Genomic DNA, 18,726 nt, shown 5'->3' on the forward strand with positions numbered 1-18,726 from the left:
TCAAATGGAACGGTCCAAGATATGGTCAGAATTGAAGCGTGACTTTTTACTAGTGTAAAAGGGAGTCATACTTGGGATAAACGCTCCAAAAAGTCTTAGGAAAATGGTACGAAAACATTCAAATATGCAGAACTTTCGGGGGGGGGGACTCATAACAGCACCTTGCAGGGCCATATGAATCACTATCATTTTCACAACAAATTATAGTTGCCCAGAGCAGATATCTTATGCTTCCCATAATGCATTTCTTCCATTTCAATTTTCTGTACTGATTTGCTATCTTGTGCAACATGGGTCGATGCTACCAAAATGAACAGAGCACATCCAGCCAGATCTGGTAAAATATGTTTATTATGACTATTGACCAATGTTTAGCCTGTCTATTTTCAAAATGAAAACAAAGGGAACCTGTACAAAGTAATGTGAGTGTCATTTGATGAAATGAGGTGATTCATCATGTTGCAGGGGATTCTGGGAAGGGTAAGATATCTTCTCTGATAGCAGAGGATTCTGGGAAGGGTAAGATATCTTGTCTGATAGCTGACTGCTCCAAGCACCAAGAAGCATAAATGAAGTCAATTTCACCATAAAAAATCGCAAATAACTCAAAATTCTTTCGAAGTGCATATATGATGGCCATCTAAGTCACAGTTTCCAAATTCAACAGCTTCATTTGTATGAGATCATCCTTTTCTTTAATAGAATTTTAAGGTGTATTGTCTAGCAAATCAGTGATTACCCACCATTATAATTGTCAGTAGTTTGTGGCATTTATATATTTAGCTATAGGCAGAGAAATCATATATTGTAACCATGTATTACAATACAGTATATAGGTAACATTAATAATAATATAATTTTTGTAATACAACATGTAGTTATAAAAAAACATTCAACATTCACTTTTAAAAACCCAGTTACAAATATCTACCGAATATATAATTAATTTACATGTAGATAACCTCTTTAACCATAATGTCTAGCTTTTATAGGGCATAATATTAATAATTTCTTTTATATAATGGACTTGAAAATTAATTTGATAAAGTTACTAAACTAATTTTGCTTGAAAAGAAACTACCTTCTATTTGATCACATTAAGGCTAGTTAATACAGTCTAACATTGGCAATTCTGTTTGAAATCTATACTCCCCTTGTAGAAGATTTAGATAGTCTTCCACAAAGGGAGGAAGGGTTTCAAACACAATAGATTGTTGGTAACTTCCATTTGGTAAATGTAAAAAAAGGTAAAATTTTTTTTTTAGGTAAAGCCATATGCAGAGGGAGTATGGGTTTCAAAATAATTAACCCAAGCCAATTTCAATTTATTTCATGAAAAACATTCTCCTTCTGTGGTAGACTAAGTGAACTGTGCGTAAAAGAAAGACCTATCTGCAAATTAGCTCCCATGTGCCATATTTTATTATGTGGACAGTATAGAATTTAGAAATTGTCCATACGGCAGCTATTGTAGATATGGCCTTCCTGCTCTAACACCTCAATATCACATGTTTTGTGCAACAATTGCCCTATCTGTAATAGCTACCAGGTGTACAATATAGAAAGCAGAAATTGTCAAATGTCTGTAGGGCAGCTATCGCAGTTAGGGCCTTTTGGCACTATATCTAAAGCCATGATTTTTCCGTGTTACAAAATTTAAATTCCGTGTTACAAATTGGACGACTCCGTGATTTTCCATTTTACATAAAGCACTGAAAAGTGAATACAAGCATGTTTTTAAAAGAGTAATTTTGTCTTATATAATTATATGTACCTTTTTACTGTAGTCTCCCCTCAACATCCCCATTAAAATTAAGCATTTAATCAATTGTCTTGTGTGTACTTCCGATAGCTACATATCGGCCAGAATCTTGCATCATAGGCCAGAATAAATGCTAGAATGGATTGTTTAATGGTTGATTTTTACTAAATTATCACTTTTCTTTGTTTTCAAAAGTTAGACATTTTACACAGTTTTTCACTATTTTATGGAATTTTCAAATTTCTGTGAGCACACCCCGAATTCTGTGAATTTTTCCATTTTTCTGTATCACGGAGAAATTGTGGGTTTAACTATATCCCTCAATATATTGGTTTTCACACAAGTATCAACAGTTCTTTATGTAAATTTCATGTATCACAACATACTTTAAAAACATTAACCATTCTCACAACCATTTTCCACCCTGATGTGACAGTGACGTTAATGCGCATTTCATTGGGCCCAGTTTCAAAGTGCTGGCGTGCACACACTTAAAGACGCCAAATAGATGACCGCACAAAACAGCTGTCTCAACATGTTGACATCATTTTCACATTGTAGCGAAAAATGGTATTTAAAAGCATATTTCATAATTATAATCATGAATATACATGTATTCTCCATTATTTCATGTACCGTATTCGTTCCATGAACCGCCCATGCCCCTATCAGCGTCATCCAGCGACTTTACTACACATGATCCCCAATCATGTGTGAGAACCAACTACACATAAACATATTAAAATCAATATTTTTGGCCATTGCAATTATTGTTAAACATAAGCGCCCATCCAAAATGACATTGTTAAGTGCCCTGGGCGGTTAATGGATTGAATACAGTATTTACAAATCATAGCTTCAGAGCTTCAGAGGGAGGCTCCCTTCAGAGGGAGGCTCCCTATTTTTGGAAACATTTTTGTCCATTTTGACACCCAAATTTGGCAACCTCCCTATTTCTGACAAGTTATGTGCCATTGGAAACCTCACAATTTTTTGTTTGAATTCTCCCTATTTTCTGGGTGTTAATATTGGCATCTCTGAGATCTTGAAGCAATTTCATTTTAAATCCTTTGACAGCGCTACTGACTATTATTCTTACCACATCTGTTGGCTCAATACATGGTACCATCTATCAATCATGCTCATATAGCCCTCTTTAACCATCAAAATAGTTCTTTGAGGCCAATAATATGGCCAGTAGTGTCCATGGGGTCAACAGACAGCAAACACCGTATCAACACACCCATGGCAGATCACTATGAACTGATTCCATAATGTCCAAAACAAAGAATTTCATTGAAGTAAAATCTTAAAATATGCCTACAATTTTGAAATGTGTACCCAAAATAATGGAATTTTCTATGTTATTTTTTAATAACTGATTTTCTGCCTATAAATAATCCTTTTGAAAGTCGGATCATCAGAAGTTTCTTTTTTTTCCAATGGAAGTTATACTCATGTTAATTTCATATCTGTATTTGATTCATTTTGCAGGTTGGAGATCGAGTACTGGTGAGTGGTACCAGACTGGGTACCCTACGGTACATGGGTACCACAGAATTTGCCAAAGGAGAATGGGCAGGTGTAGAATTAGATGATGAGCAAGGCAAAAATGACGGGGCTGTGGCTGGAACGAGGTAAGATGGCAAAGTTAATATGCCGGTTGCGAATAGAGTAGAGTAAGTGATACTGGGTGGGTACTCTACGATACATGGATACCACAGAATTTGCCAAAGGAGAGTGAGATAGCTCATTTAAAATCTCAATCATTGCAATTTTTTGTGAAGCCCCTACAGTTAACAAAATTTTCAGGTCAATGTTATTGTAAAACTTAGGGGCTGTGCAATAATTATGAGCCCGGGGTAAAATTTCAAACGGCATGCCAAAAATTGCTTGCCTCCCCCTCTTGGCCCGCAAAAAATCGCCCCCCCCTCTCTCGGCCCGCCAAAAACATGCCAAATTTTTGGGATCCCAATTTTCAAACTTTAAATGGTCTATATGTATGTTGTGAGCGCAGCGAGCAGGAAAATTTGCATATTTAAGCGTTTACGTACTGTTTTCCTAAGCCTTTATAGAGCGTTTTATTAAAAAGGCGCCCCGTGAATGTGTGCCAAAAATCACTTCCCCCCCCTCTCAGCTTGCCAAAAATTGCTTGCCCCCCCCCTTTTGGCTCGCTAAAAATTTCTTGCCCCCCATTTTACCCTCCCCAGGGCTATTAATTATTGCACAGCCCGTTATGATTCATAGAAGTGTAAGAGTGTGGACTTCCTTTTTGTGCAGCATTTATATGTATTGTGCTATTCCAGTTGAAATCCATAAGACATGACCATAATCTTCTACACAGGGAGTGTGAATTTCAAATGGGATTACCTGAATGGGTGATTCCATTTGAAATCTACACCCCCTGTGTGGGAGATTAGGGTTATGTCTTCCGTAGGGGGTGTATGGATTTTAACGGGATTAGTATGTTGGTCGAGTGTATACATGTAAAAGGTAGCTGTCAGTACCATTAAGCTTAACTCTCTCCACGCGGGTGTCGACTGCAGACGACAAATTTTTTAAAATCAAAATTTCAAAAATTTCAGAATTGTAATTTTTCATTACCATATTTGGAATCAGCATGAAAAATGCAAGAAAATGAGTACAAACAAGCCTAGTATTGATTCAGTGGTTCTTTAGATAGCTCTTAATAATATTTTGAGAAAATATCTCAAAACTTGGATTTTTTATGTTGAAGACTATGGCTAGCATGCAGAGCATTATTAAGGCTAAGAGAAACAACAAGTTTATTTCCTGCAAGCCCCAAATATTTTGTTTTTGCTGATTATATTGGTTTTGACATAATCCAAATAAAAAAAAAAGTTTTCAAAATTTCAACAACAAAAAATGTTTTTTTTATTTACATTTATTTAACTACTCTACTCTTTTTCACCTATGCATCAGATATTTCCAGTGCACACAAAAACATGGCCTCTTTGCACCGGTCCACAAAGTCACCAAGGTCCGGGGAAAGCCGCCAAGTCGACCGGACACACTTAATACCAGCAGGGACAAACGCAGCAGCAGTACTAGTTCAATTAGCTCCATAGGATCGTCCACAGCATCCAGCCTTTCCCGTAGTATGAACCTGAGTTCAGTTGATCCGGGATCACCGCGCTCCGTAGAAGCCAAGAAGTTTGGCTCAACACAGGTAAGGTGTAAAAACAATTTGTTATATTGGTATAACAGGCTGAAAAATGTGTGTGATTCTGGGTGTATTTTTACACATTTCCTTTCTAAAAAGCACCCAAATTGTGTGATTTTGGGTACATTTTTACACATTTTCTTTCCAAAAAGCACCCAAATTGTGTGATTTTTACACATTTTCTTTCCATAAAGCACCCAAATTGTGTGATTTTGGTTACATTTTGAAACATTTTACAATAATGTTTCAAAATGCACCAATTTCCTTTCTAAAATTTTGCTCAAATTATATGATTTTGGGTGCATTTTTACACATTGTCTTTCCAAAAAGCACCCAAATTGTGTGATTTTTACACATTTTCTTTCCATAAATTGCACAATTTTTTGGGACGGTGGGTACATTTTGAAACATTTTCCAATAATTTTTCAAAATGCACCCAAAATTTAAAAAATTGGGTTCATTTCATGACCCTAATTTTTTTTCCTCCCAAATTTAGAGAAGTTGGGTTACGTCAATATAACAATTTATTTTGTAGTGCTAGTTTTCATAACAAACTTTGTTGCATTGTAAGTGGCTGATTTTGGGTGCAAAAAATTGTCCAAAGTTGGGAAGAATTTGCCATGTCACAAATTGTACAGCCCTTTGCAATGCATTCATGGTCTTTGTGAAATTGGCCCTTGTTTTTGATAGCATGGTTTGAAATGAAGCTATTGCACATTTGATTTCCGTTTGGGATTTGAGAAAATTGCTATCATTATTATTATTATTACTAACTTATTTTGGACTTTGCATCATTGGATTGGTGTGATTTTTGAGCTATTCCAGTTGAAGTCCATACCCCCTTAGACATGTCCATAATCTCCGACACAGGAAAGTGGGAAATGGGGTTACCTAAATGGATGACTCCATTTGAAGTCTACAACCACTGTGTGGAAGATTAAGGTTGTGTCTTCCATTGGGGTTTATGGAATTCAACTGGAATAATTCATTTGAATGATTTTGAACTTGCAACAAGCACTGTGGTATTTCACAGATTCCACCATATGCACAGTTTTCACTATTACTGACATGATGATTCTAAACAATGCAATACAAATCTGGATCAATATGCATTTGCATACTATAATGCATGCACTATACTGGAAGACAGAGATAAAAAAAGACTAGTTTGCATCTGACGTCATCTGTCAATCAAACTCGAGCACGGTTCGTTTACAAATGGGTGATGATATGAGTTGCTGAACGTGGCGGTAAAACCGGGTGCCTTATTGTTAATTTTGCACCTTCAAACATACAAACCGTCTCAAAAGTTAGGTCTTTATAATAGGAAACTTTCTTTCGCGAAGGCACCATGTCAACAATGCCTAGAAAAGTTGCTTGTTGCCTTGTAAAAGTACGTAATGTTTCGCCATGTTCTGCTATTCCTTTTCTCCGATCGGCACCAGATAAATCGACCTTCCTTTTACGCGCTATTAACCAATCAAGGATCGTAGGGAATTTGAATGACAGTGACATCACACGCAAACTAGTCTTTTTATCTCTGTCTTCAATTATAGACACAATTTTGATCCATGAAAGGGGCAAATTAACAGAAAGGATTACCCAGAATGCACTATGACTCTTTGTATTTATCATTCCTGATGCAATCTGAGTAATATGGATGTTATTTTCAGTATCATATTCATATACAGTATGTAATTAGGATTGCGGTCTCAGAATTTCATATTGGTACATTGGGACTTTATATCTAGGTGGAATTCTTTGCAACATGGTGGAATATTGTGCAATATTAAAGTCACCATTTAATACTAAGATTCTGTTTCATAGTTTATACACGCATGACCAGAGAAACATGGAAAAGGTCCATTTCAGAGGATGATGTTAAATGCACAAATCACGTTTAAGGGGTCAAAATCACCTGTTTTTAATCTTGTAGGTGTTTAGGGGTCATTTTAGTATACCTACAGTGTGTTTTTCAAAGGTTGCGTTTTCTGATTTGCATTAGGACCATCACCCAAACATTAAAAATATTTTAAAAAGGATTGTTAAAGAGTATATTTGATCAAAAACCTGTAAAGGTGGTACCTTTCAGATAAAATCCTGCTATGGGATGATATTCAGATTCAATCTTGTTTAGGAGGTAAAATTTGGTACAAAACCACTCTAAATTCTTGTTTGGGTTGTTTTTTGCTCAAAAAAGGAAATCCTGTTTACGGTATGTCTTGAAAATCTCTGGTCAGGCATGTGTACACTAAAACCTGATCCCCCCTTCATTATGATCCCATTTTTTAACCGCTGTACTAAATCTGCAATACTTACAACCACTGTCCTGACCTTTTATTGACCTTTTCTGTAAATCCCATAATTCTTTGCGGTTAGACCTGCGATATTGTCATGCCGATGCACGTATCATTACTGCACACTTCACAGCTTTCAAATTTGCAGTAACAATGTGCACGTTGGCGTAACGTCAAATGATGACATCTCGGGTCCAAGCTCACAAAATTATGGGATTTAGCAAAAAGGTCAATTGTACCTTGTAAATCCTAAGCATATTAATTATAATTGGACATCATTCAAGACAAAATTGAACCCCTAATCTTATACATATAATAACTCTAATCCTACCCCTAACATAGAATTATAAGGTCATTATTTTTTTTTTAAGAAAGTTACTTTCTGTAAAAAATTAAGTATTTTTTTTGTTTCTGTCCATTGCATTCAGTTTTTAAGTTGCATTGATATGTTGCTTAATTCTTATATTTTAAACAATATGAAGAAATAATGAAATTCTTCCAACTGATAATGTTGAAAACATAATCTTCTGAAACTAAAAAAAGTTCAGAGCTAACAGGTTTAGGCTCTTAATGGGCTCTTCCAGTTTACATCCATACACCCCCTATGGAAAACACACCCTTAATCTCCCACAGAGGGAGTGTAGATTTTAAGTGGAGTCAGGTAACCCCACTTGAAATTCACACTCCCTGTGTTGGACATGCCAAATACATAAGAAGAAGCTTGTCAACAAAAAAAAGAAACTTGTTAAAAAAATCCACAACAATATAAGAGCGAAAAATAGGAGTTCTAAATACTGGTTGCTTGCCAATACCCAGAGGTTGATTCAATGTAATCCCAGCATGCAGTATGGTTTTATGTGCAGTGTAATAAAGGAGCCATTTCAACACCATTTCACATTCGAATTTATGTACAAAATAAGAACCAGTAGTTTTGATGGAATATTCATCACAACTTTTATGTTTTGAATTGATAATTGGGTACGGGTAATGTTTGTGGATACATTGCCACCAAGAAAGTTAAAAAGTTGTGTGTTTTTCAAACAATTTTAGATATTTTAAATGCTTGGGAAAAGAAGATGTAACCAGCAAAGGTTTCTTGCACATGCATGCATGCAGACACATAGCTTATCTTGTTGTATAACAACCTTGACCATGCACAGCAGGAGCCCAGTGTGATATTTTCTGAAAATAACCATGTGTTTCTCAAACATGCTGTCAGTGGCTGCAATGTATTCTGGGGTTACATTTAAACAACCTCTGGCCAATACCATTAGTAGTAGTAGTACCACATAGGGGCCTACTTATTGGCAGAACTAAGCACAGTGCATAATAACATGCTTCAGAGTAATTTGATCACACCACCAGATCACATGATCGATCACATGGTTAATAGTCACTCAAGTGACAAAATTTGACCATGACCAACATGTGAGCAACATTGCACATCAGAAGAGCAAAAGCATGGGTTGGTTGGACTATACCAGTTGAAATCCACACACCCCCTATGGAAGATAAGACATTAATCTTCCACACAGGGAGTGTGAATTTCAAATGGGGTTACTTGAATGGGTGACTCTATTTGAAATTCACACTCCGTGTGTGGGAGATTAAGGTAATTTATTCACAGGGGTGTATGGATTTCAACTGGAATGGCCCAACTTATATAGCATGTGATAATTTGTGTTTATTCAGCCAAGCACCTCCATGTGAACTTCCTGAAGATCACACAAATAAGAATAAATATATTTTCACTTTATGTTTGAAAGAAAAACTGAATGTACAACAACTTCATAAATGATTAGGCAACATTTGAAACTAATATAAATGCGCTGATAGACAAAGATGTTCAGAAATAGATACCTCTTACAAGTTCGTGTTATCTTGTAACTATAAACATTTATTAAATGTTCTGTGTGATACACATGTAACCATGCGGGCTGCCATCTTGAAAAGCTCTTATTATTGGTGTTGCCGGTTCATTAGCATATTGATAATCTATCACTAAGTATGGATACTAGAAATCCCTAACCTTGCAACATCCTTTCCTTTTTATAACTTTGTTTGAAATGATTAATAAACGATTCATCATTGAAATAACAAAGAGTTCCTTTATAGTCTCTGTCTTTAGTGTCTCTGAATGTTCTTTACAAGATATGCTATATAGCTATATGATCTTTGAAATTTTACTAAAAACAATTTCCAAAATTAAGTATCCTTTTCAGATTCAAAATCTTTAAGATTAATTTGGAATTTGGAAACTTTCAACTTTGGTAACTCACAACACATTAACTCTTAACTGATTAGAGTTTAAACTTAAACTACAACTCTCAGACTAAGGAGTAGACTTTCCTTAATCTGCACAAACAGCTAAGGGATTATTCTGCCCTTGTCACAGCTTGTTTGTGATCTACATGGTGTGACTAACTGCTTGATTCCATCTTCTTTCTTCACACACCATTTTGGTTATGCGTGTAATTGCTTTGTTGATTTCAGACAATATTATGAACTTTCATGGGTTACCTTTGTAGCGCAAGCAAAATGTAGCCAATAGGCCTCAACAGCATTTAATTAGCGCAAAATTTTGGTATTCAAAACAAAATTATGAAGTTCTTATGTCTGTTACAATACATTTTCATGTGTGCTATGTAGAGATGTGGGTGGACAACCACATCCTGTGTTCTGAAGATTGAGCAATGTGCATCCGATTGCTCTACACCTAGATAGAAGAGTATTATTCTGACTCTTCAAGAAAAAATAACATAACAACAACAATTTCAACACTTGGACTGCAACTTAACTTTATACACTGCATGTGTGACAACCACATGCACATGGCATAACTTTGCTTGTCTGGCACAATTCAAAACTTTTCTGATTGCTTCATTTTTTTTTTTTTTCTGAAGCTGAATAGCAAACAAACTTTTGATAAAAAAACAGTGTCATACTCTGACTTTTGCTGATCAAAATTTTGTCTTGAATTTTGGATCCTCATGAAAACACTACCAAACCAAATTCACTTTGAAAAATATATTTTTATAAGCATATTTTCTATTATGCAACATAAAAAAAAAATTCATGTTAAATTGCAGTCTCAAAATACATGTATTTATACACTTTCTAATAACTGAGTCTGTAAGTCCCTATGATGCACAGATTCACATTCACAAATCCAGTGGCTTTCTTGTCTTGATTTCTCTGCCAAATCTGGAGAATTTCTTCTGTTGTGGTGAATTCAGATCTTGATCTTGTCTTGCAGCTGCTGGTATTTGCGGAGCGGTGTTATTTTCTGTGTCAGGCTTGAAACTGCTGCTGCTGTCTAAATCTGGATCATCGTCGCCTTGTTGACTTTCTTGTGTTTTCTTCAGATGTCTTCTGTTACGACGCTAAAAGTTGTCCTTGATCTGTCTGTACTTCATAGGATTTAAAGTTCAATTTCTTCTTTACTGTTGCTGGTTTCCACTTTTTGTTGTGTCCAATTGGTTGAACTCTAACTCTATCACCAACATTCAAGGGTTTCAAATTCTTTGCTCCTTGATTATAGTACTTTTGTTGTCTTTGCTGGTTGTTCTGTATTTCTTTGTTTACAGCTTTTGTCACTTTTGGTTTAAGCAACTGTGATGCTGTCGTCAAGAGAGACTTTGTTCGGCGACTCATCAACTTCTGTACTGGGCTTGTTTCAGATCCTTGTGTTGGACTGTTACGATAGTCTAGCATAGCCAAACACGGATCACTCTTGGATGCTTTAGCTTTCATCAGCAGGTGCTTTGCTGTCTTAACCGCTGATTCAGCCTTACCATTTGACTGAGGGTAGGCTGGGGAAGACGTTATGTGTTTGAATTCCCATTTCTTGGCAAATTCTTCAAATTTCGATGAAGAGTATGGTGGTCCGTTGTCACTAACGACTATATCTGGTATGCCGTGTCTTGCAAACTGAGATTTCATCTTGCCAATTACGATGTCTGCAGTTGCTTCAGAAAGGTAATCAACCTCCCAATAGTTGGAATAGTAGTCTACAATTATGACATACTTTCTGCCTTCTATTTCAAATAAGTCTGTGCCCACTTTCGACCAAGGTCTATCTGGTACTTCATGACTCTGAAGCTCTTCTTTGCTCTGTGCTGTTGGTTTTGCTGAGCACACACTGCATTTTGATATGTAGTCTATCATATCTTTGTTCATATTCACCCAATACACAGCTTCTCTTGCTTTTCTTAGGCATGTTTCTTGTCCTAAGTGGCTGGCATGTATTCTGTTTTTCATGTCTGGTATTAGATCATGAGGTATGACAACTCTATTTCCTTTGAATATGATGTCATCCACTACTACCATTTCTTCTCTGAAGTTGTAGTATGGTTTGATCTCATTGGGTACTGTGTTCTTCTCTGGCCATCCAGTCTTGATGACATTTTGCAACTTTTGAAGTGTCTTGTCTTCTCTTGTCTTCTCTTTGATTTCTTTCAGTCTTTCTTCTGAAATTGGTAGGTATTTCAGTATGTTCATTTCTTCGAACTGTCTAACCTCACCATAGTTACTGTCTTCTGTATCAGTGTTCAGATACGCACGACTTAACGTGTCTGCGATATACATGTGACGACCTGGTTTGTATGTAACTTGTAGGTTATACTTCTGGAGTCGCATCATCATGCCTTGTAGCCTTTTTGGTGCTTTGTATAACGGCTTTTTTATTTTTTTTTCCAAAGGCTTGTGTTCTGACTCAACTTTAACTGTTTGTCCATACAAATACTGGTCAAATCGCTCACAGCCATATACTATAGCAAGCATTTCCTTTTCAATTTGCGCATATCTTTGTTCTGTTTCTGTCAGCGCTCTTGAGGCGAATGCTATTGGTTGACCACTCTGTAGGATTGTTGCTCCTAGTCCGCTTTGGGACGATCACACTGTAGCGTAACCTGTTCTGCCACATTGTAGTACCGTAGCACTGGTTCGCTTGTGATTAGCGACTTAATCTTTGATATCGCTTTATCATGTTGTTCTTCCCACACAAACACGACATCCTTCTCCTCCAGCTTTCTTAGACACTCAGTGGTTGTCGATAAGTTCGGAAGAAATTTGGAGAGATAGTTTACCATTCCCAAGAATCTCTTCAAGGCTGGTAGGTCTGTGGGAGTTGGCATATTAACTATGGCTTCTATCTTCTTTGGGTCCGGTTTCAACCCGTTGCTTGTCAGCAGATGTCCAATATATGACACCTCCGTTAATCGTAGTTTGACTTTGTCTTTGTTCAGCTTTAATTGTCTCTCTCTAGCTCTCTCTAGTAATTTAGTCAGGTTCTGATCATGATCTTTTATGGCTGTGTCCATGTCAGATCCTCTTCCTATTACTAGTATATCATCAGCGATAACCTCTACTCCTTCCAATCCTTGTAATGCTTCATGAATTCTTCTCTGGAATTCTTCGGGAGCGGAGCAAAGTCCAAATGGAAGTCGATTCCAATAATACCTTCCAAATGGTGTATGAAATGTTGTCAGTTCAGCTGATTCTTGATCAAGTTCAACCTGCCAAAATCCATCCTTGGCATCAAGAACAGAAAATACTTTGGCATCTGTCAACCGTGTGGCAACATCTTCAATTGTTGGCAGTTGGTAGTGTGGTCGCTGATTGCTTTATTGAGTGGTTTAGGATCTAGGCATATCCTAAGCTTGTCCTTTTTGTCCTTTTTGTGCTCTATAACCACACTTGACCCCCATTGAGTGTGTTTCTTTATTGGACTTATTATTCCTTTTGTTCCAACTCATCCAACTTGTCTTTTAGTGGTTTTCTTAATGCCGCTGGTACACGACGCCGGTGGTTGCGCCGACTGGTGGGACTGTTTTGTCAACTTGTATCTTGTACTGTCCCGCAGATGTCCAAGTCCATCAAAGACATCTGTGTACTCCTCGAGTATCTGGTTTGCTGCGTCTACCAGTTGTATGTTCTCATACTGGATTTCTACCAATCCCATGTATTCGGCTGCTTTCTTGCCAATAATTGGTTTAGTATGGCTCTTTGATGACTGTAACTGTCATCAAGTATTTCTTTCCATTGGCTGGATTTCTGACTTTTAGTTTCGTGTGTCCCAATGGTCTCATTTTGCTTTGGTTATACATTTTAGTTCCTCATCTTTGTTACTTGGTTCAATCATGCTTTTTGATTCATTGTCCAAATCTTGGAAACTCATAACATTGCAACTTGCTCCAGTGTCTATTTGAAACTTTCTTCTTCTTCTTTTACTTCCAATTTCCATTGTTGCGTACACTTGTTTTTCATCTTTCTTACTTCTACAAGCACATATCTCATCATAATCATCTTCATACTCATCAGTTTCCTCATCAACTTCTTCAAATTGTTTAACTCTTCCAGTTGATTTCTTTGTTCTACACTGATCGTAAAAATGATTCATTCCACCACATTTGTTACATCTTTTTCCCATGGCTGGGCATTTGTTTCCTTCTTTGTGTTGCGGTCTTCCACATCTGGAACAACCTTCTTCCGCTTTTCTGGAATTGCGACTTGAACTTGCGGCGTAGCATCGAGGATTGCGGTTTAAGTAGTACTGGCATACTGTGTCTGTGACTTGCAAGTAGTATCAAATTTCTTCATTGCATGTATGGACTTGTCAGCACTATTTTCTTCAATTTTCTTCATTTGTTTTCTTGTTGCTTCATACACATTGATTTCCTCAATTGCTGTTTGCAATGTGAGGTCTGATTTCTTTAAAAGTCTTTCTCTGAGCTTCACTGTACGTGAGGCCCAACACTACACGATCCCTTATTAGCTACTCTTCCAAATCCCCATAATCACAATGTTCTGCTAGAGTGCGTAGTTTGGTGACATATTGCTCAATACTTTCCCCTTCACTTTGGGTGCTGGTGTTGAACATATATCTTTGGTAAATTATATTGGTCTTTTGTTTGCAAAAATCCTCAAATTTTTGTATGACAATCTTAATTTTGTTTTCATCTCCGCTTTTGTCCAGTTGAACTTATTATATTCTGTAAGTGCATCGTCTCCAATTATTGTTAATAACGTAGCGACCTGTTTATCATCTTGTTCTTCATTTACCCCAGTAGCTCTTGCAAAATTTGTCCATTTCTGTTTGAACTTTTTCCAGTTTGCAGGGCGTTTTGTATATCTCTAATGGTTCAGGCGGTGGGAGGGTAAGGTTAGTTGCCATTGCTAACTAATAAGCTTACTTCACTAAGTACTGTTTATAGTCTGTTGTAACGGCTCCAATTCTCTTCTTTTTGAGCTCACTCACCCTTCACTTTCTTCTTTAATGCTTACTGCATTTACCACTTCTGTACATCATCTTACAAGTTCGTGTTATCTTGTAACTATAAACATTTATTAAATGTTCTGTGTGATACACATGTAACCATGCGGGCTGCCATCTTGGAAAAGCCCTTATTATTGGTGTTGCCGGTTCATTAGCATATTGATAATCTATCACTAAGTATGGATACTAGAAATCCCTAACCTTGCAACAATACCAAAGGCTGCACAGGGTGTATCAAAATAATTGATACCCATCAATTTCGATGTTTATTGAAAATTCCAAATACAGCATTGGATAATTTTGAAATGAAATGTAAAGTTTATGACTTGTTTTACAATTAATGTAAAATTTTGGGGCTCTTATGTTGAATTTTGATGTGTCAGGCTCATCAATTATCAATGAACACTGATGGGTACCAGTCATTTTGATACAGCTTGTACAAGACATGCACATCAGCCAGCACAATAAATAAGGTAGCAGTCACTAGGATCCACAACATGCTCATCTATCAAGGCACAGTTCTTTAAGGGATCTGGAATGAGCGTTTTGAGGGTTTCGACAGTATATTTTGTGGGACATGAGTGCACATCAGACATATCGAATTGCATTCTGAATACGAAGAATGTCTTTCTGATATCAAATAATTTTCATTTTTGAAATTCACGATATAATACAAATTTTATGACAAATTATTAAAATTTGATATTTTTCACATTTTTGATATATAACAGTCCTCAAGTAAATTTTATAAATCTAATGATATATTCTTAAAGTGTATGTAGCTGGGAGGAAAAGCCGATGATCAATTGAAAATTTTGACCTTTCATATTGAAGATATGGATTTTTTTCCCAAAAGACCTAATTTTTTTTTTTGTGTTTTGGGAAAAAATCCATATCTTCAATACGAAAGGTCAAAATTTTCAATTGATCGTCGGCTTTTCTTCCCAGCTACATACACTTTAAGTACATATCATCAGATTTATAAAATTTACTTCGAGGACTGTTAAATATCAAGAATATCAATTTTTGATGATTTACCATAAAATGTATATTACATTGCAAATTTCAAAAAATCAAAATTATTTGATATCAGAAGGACATTCTTCGTATTCAGAATGCGATTCGATATCTCTGGGGTGCTCTCATCTCCCACAAAAAATACTGTCCAAACGTTCATAACCCCTTAACCCCAATACATTTGTACATTCATTGAATGACCTTTGAAAAATTTGGGTACTAAAACTCATACTCTGCAACTTTAGGTCAAATTTTGCACTATGATTGTTTAATTGAGGTTATTGAACTATGCCATTGGGATGAGGCCATTGTGGTCCATAGTGAGTTCATGAATCATGATAGCCAAAGTGAGGGTCGATTACGAAAATCAAGGTGACCATAATGACCGCAAGGATGTGATGAAGAAGTTATGGAACTAACACCATGTATAAAAGTTGTAAGCATCCGCATGAATTGACTTTCAAAAATGACCCAAAGTGCAGGATGTCAAAATTTTGTCAAACTGACCCTAAACGAGGATTTTAATCAAATAAAAACACCGTAAGTTAGTGAATTGTGAGAATCACTTTTAAGAAGTCAAAAAGGCCTGTTTTTGAAAAAAGGTTTGTTTTTAATCTCGTACATTGTAGGTGCATTTAGGGTCATTTTAGTGTACCTACAGTGTGTTTTTCAAAGGTTGCATTTTCTGATTTGCATGACCATCAGCCAAACATTAAGAATATTAAAAAAGGATTATTTAAAAAGTATAGTTGATCAAAAACTTGTAGTGGTACCTTTCAGATAAAATCCTGCTATGAGATGATATTCAGCTTCAATCTTGTTTAGGAGGTAAAATTTGTTGCAAAACCGCTCTAAATTCTTGTTTGGGTTGTTTTTTGCTCAATAAGGCAAATCCTGTTTAGGGGATGTTTTGAAAATCTCTAGTCAGGCATGTGTACACTATAAAACCTGATTCCCCCCTGATGATCCAATTCTTAACCGCTGTACTAAACCGCAATACTTACAGCCACTGTCCTGACCTTTTATTGACCTTTTCGGTAAATCCCATAATTCTTTGCAGTTAGACCTTAGATGTCGTCATGCTGATGCTCACGTTGTTACTGCGCACTTCACAGCTTTCAAATTTGCAGTTACAATGTGCACGTTGGCGTAACATCAAATGATGACATCTCGGGTCCAACCACAAAGAATTATGGGATTTAGCGAAAAGGTCAATTGTACCTTGTAAATCCTAAGCATATTAATTATAATTGGACATCATTCAAGACAAAATTCAACCCCTAATCTTATACATATAATAACTCTAATCCTACCCCTAACATAGAATTATAAGGTCATTATTTTTTTTTAAGAAAGTTACTTTCTGTAAAAAATGAAGTATTTTTTTTGTTTCTGTCCATTGCATTCAGTTTTTAAGTTGCGTTGACATGTTGCTTAATTCTTATATTTTAAACAATATGAAGAAATAATGAAATTCTTCCAACTGATAATGTTGAAAACATAATCTTCTGAAACTAAAAAAAGTTCAGAGCTAACAGGTTTAGGCTCTTAATGGGCTCTTCCAGTTTACATCCATACACCCCCTATGGAAAACACACCCTTAATCTCCCACAGAGGGAGTGTAGATTTTAAGTGGAGTCGGGTAACTCCATTTGAAATTCACACTCCCTGTGTTGGACATGCCAAATACATAAGAAGAAGCTTGTCAACAAAAAAAGAAACTTGTTAAAAAAATCCACAACAATAAGAGCGAAAAATAGGACTTCTAAATACTGGTAACTTGACAATACCATTAGTACCACATAGGGGCCTACTTATTTGGCAGAACTTAGCACAGTGCATAATAACATGCTTCAGAATTATTTGATCACACCACCAGATCACATGATCGATCACATGGTTAATAGTCAAGTGACAAAATTTGACCATGACCAACATGTGAGCAACATTGAACATCAGAAGAGCAAAAGCATGGGTTAATTGGGCTATTACAGTTGAAATCCACACACCCCCTATGAAAGACAAGACTTTAATCTTCCACACAGGGAGTGTGAATTTTATATGGGGTTACCTGGATGGATGACATCATTTGAAATCTAGACCCCCTGTATGGGAGAATAAGGTCATTTTTTCCCATAGGGGATATGGATTTTAACTGGAATAGCCCAACTATCATGTGATAATTCCTGTTATTCAGTGCAGCACCTCCTTATGAACTTCCTGAAGATCACAAAATAAATATATTTTCATTTTATGTTTGAAAGATAAAATGGAGCTGCAACTTCATAGATGATTAGGCAACATTAGAAACTACGGTAATATAAACACAGTGTTAGACAAAGATGTTCAGAAATAGATACCAAAGGCTATGTACAGGGTGTATCAAAATGATTGGTACCCATCAATTTTGATGTTTATTGAAAAGCCTGCCTCTTCCAAATACAGCATTGGATACTTTTGAAATGGCCAGAATGTAAAGTTGAATTTTGATGTGTCAGGCTCATCCATGGCCCCATTATCAATGAAAACTGGTGGGGTAGCAGTCATTTTGATACAGCTTGTATAAGACATGCACAACAGTCAGCACAATAGGTACAAGGTAGTAGTTCATGAGTCATGATAGCCAAAGTGAGGGTTGATTACGAAAATTAAGGTGACCATAATGACCGCAAAAATGTGAGGAAGAAGTTATGGAACTAAAACCGATAGACTGGATACAGATCCAAAAGTTGCACCCGGGCGGTGTATTATCGGGGAGGGGGGTGGCGGCCAAAGGGGGGGGCAAGCATTTTATTGGCGGAAAGGGAGGGGTCAAGCAATTTTGGCAGGTCAAAAGGGGGAGCCAATTTTGGTACAGATATTTTGGACACCGTTTCTATATTACGTCATAAAAGGTGTAGGAAAACGTTAGGAACACGTTCGAATATGCAATCCCCACTGGCTATTTGGCTGTTAAACATGGAGTTCTACGGGGGATTTAAAGTCATAATATTATGACTTTATGTCGAGATTGCTCTATTGATCTACAAACACAACAAATTCTGCCAATTCCATAAAGGTACAGTTACAATTTAGGACATTGCAAAAAACATTACAAAATGCCAAATATCAGGATTAAAAAGAATTAACAGATAAAGCCTACATAATTTCCCACCTTATTTTTTGCATGCTCCAAACACAAATTTTATGA

At 36.4% G+C, this 18,726-nt stretch overlaps 1 protein-coding gene across 1 annotated transcript in view; it reads left to right on the forward strand.

Annotated features, from left to right (window-relative positions):
• LOC140163878 (uncharacterized) overlaps positions 1-18,726 on the forward strand; it is a 175,583-nt gene that overhangs the window by 97,861 nt on the left and 58,996 nt on the right. Inside the window, 2 exon segments of the mRNA XM_072187193.1 lie at positions 3,257-3,399; positions 4,706-4,952. Of these exon segments, the coding sequence (XP_072043294.1) occupies positions 3,257-3,399; positions 4,706-4,952 (390 nt within the window).

This window comes from Amphiura filiformis, chromosome 11 (assembly GCF_039555335.1).
Source record: "Amphiura filiformis chromosome 11, Afil_fr2py, whole genome shotgun sequence".
NCBI classification, from domain to species: domain Eukaryota; kingdom Metazoa; phylum Echinodermata; class Ophiuroidea; order Amphilepidida; family Amphiuridae; genus Amphiura; species Amphiura filiformis.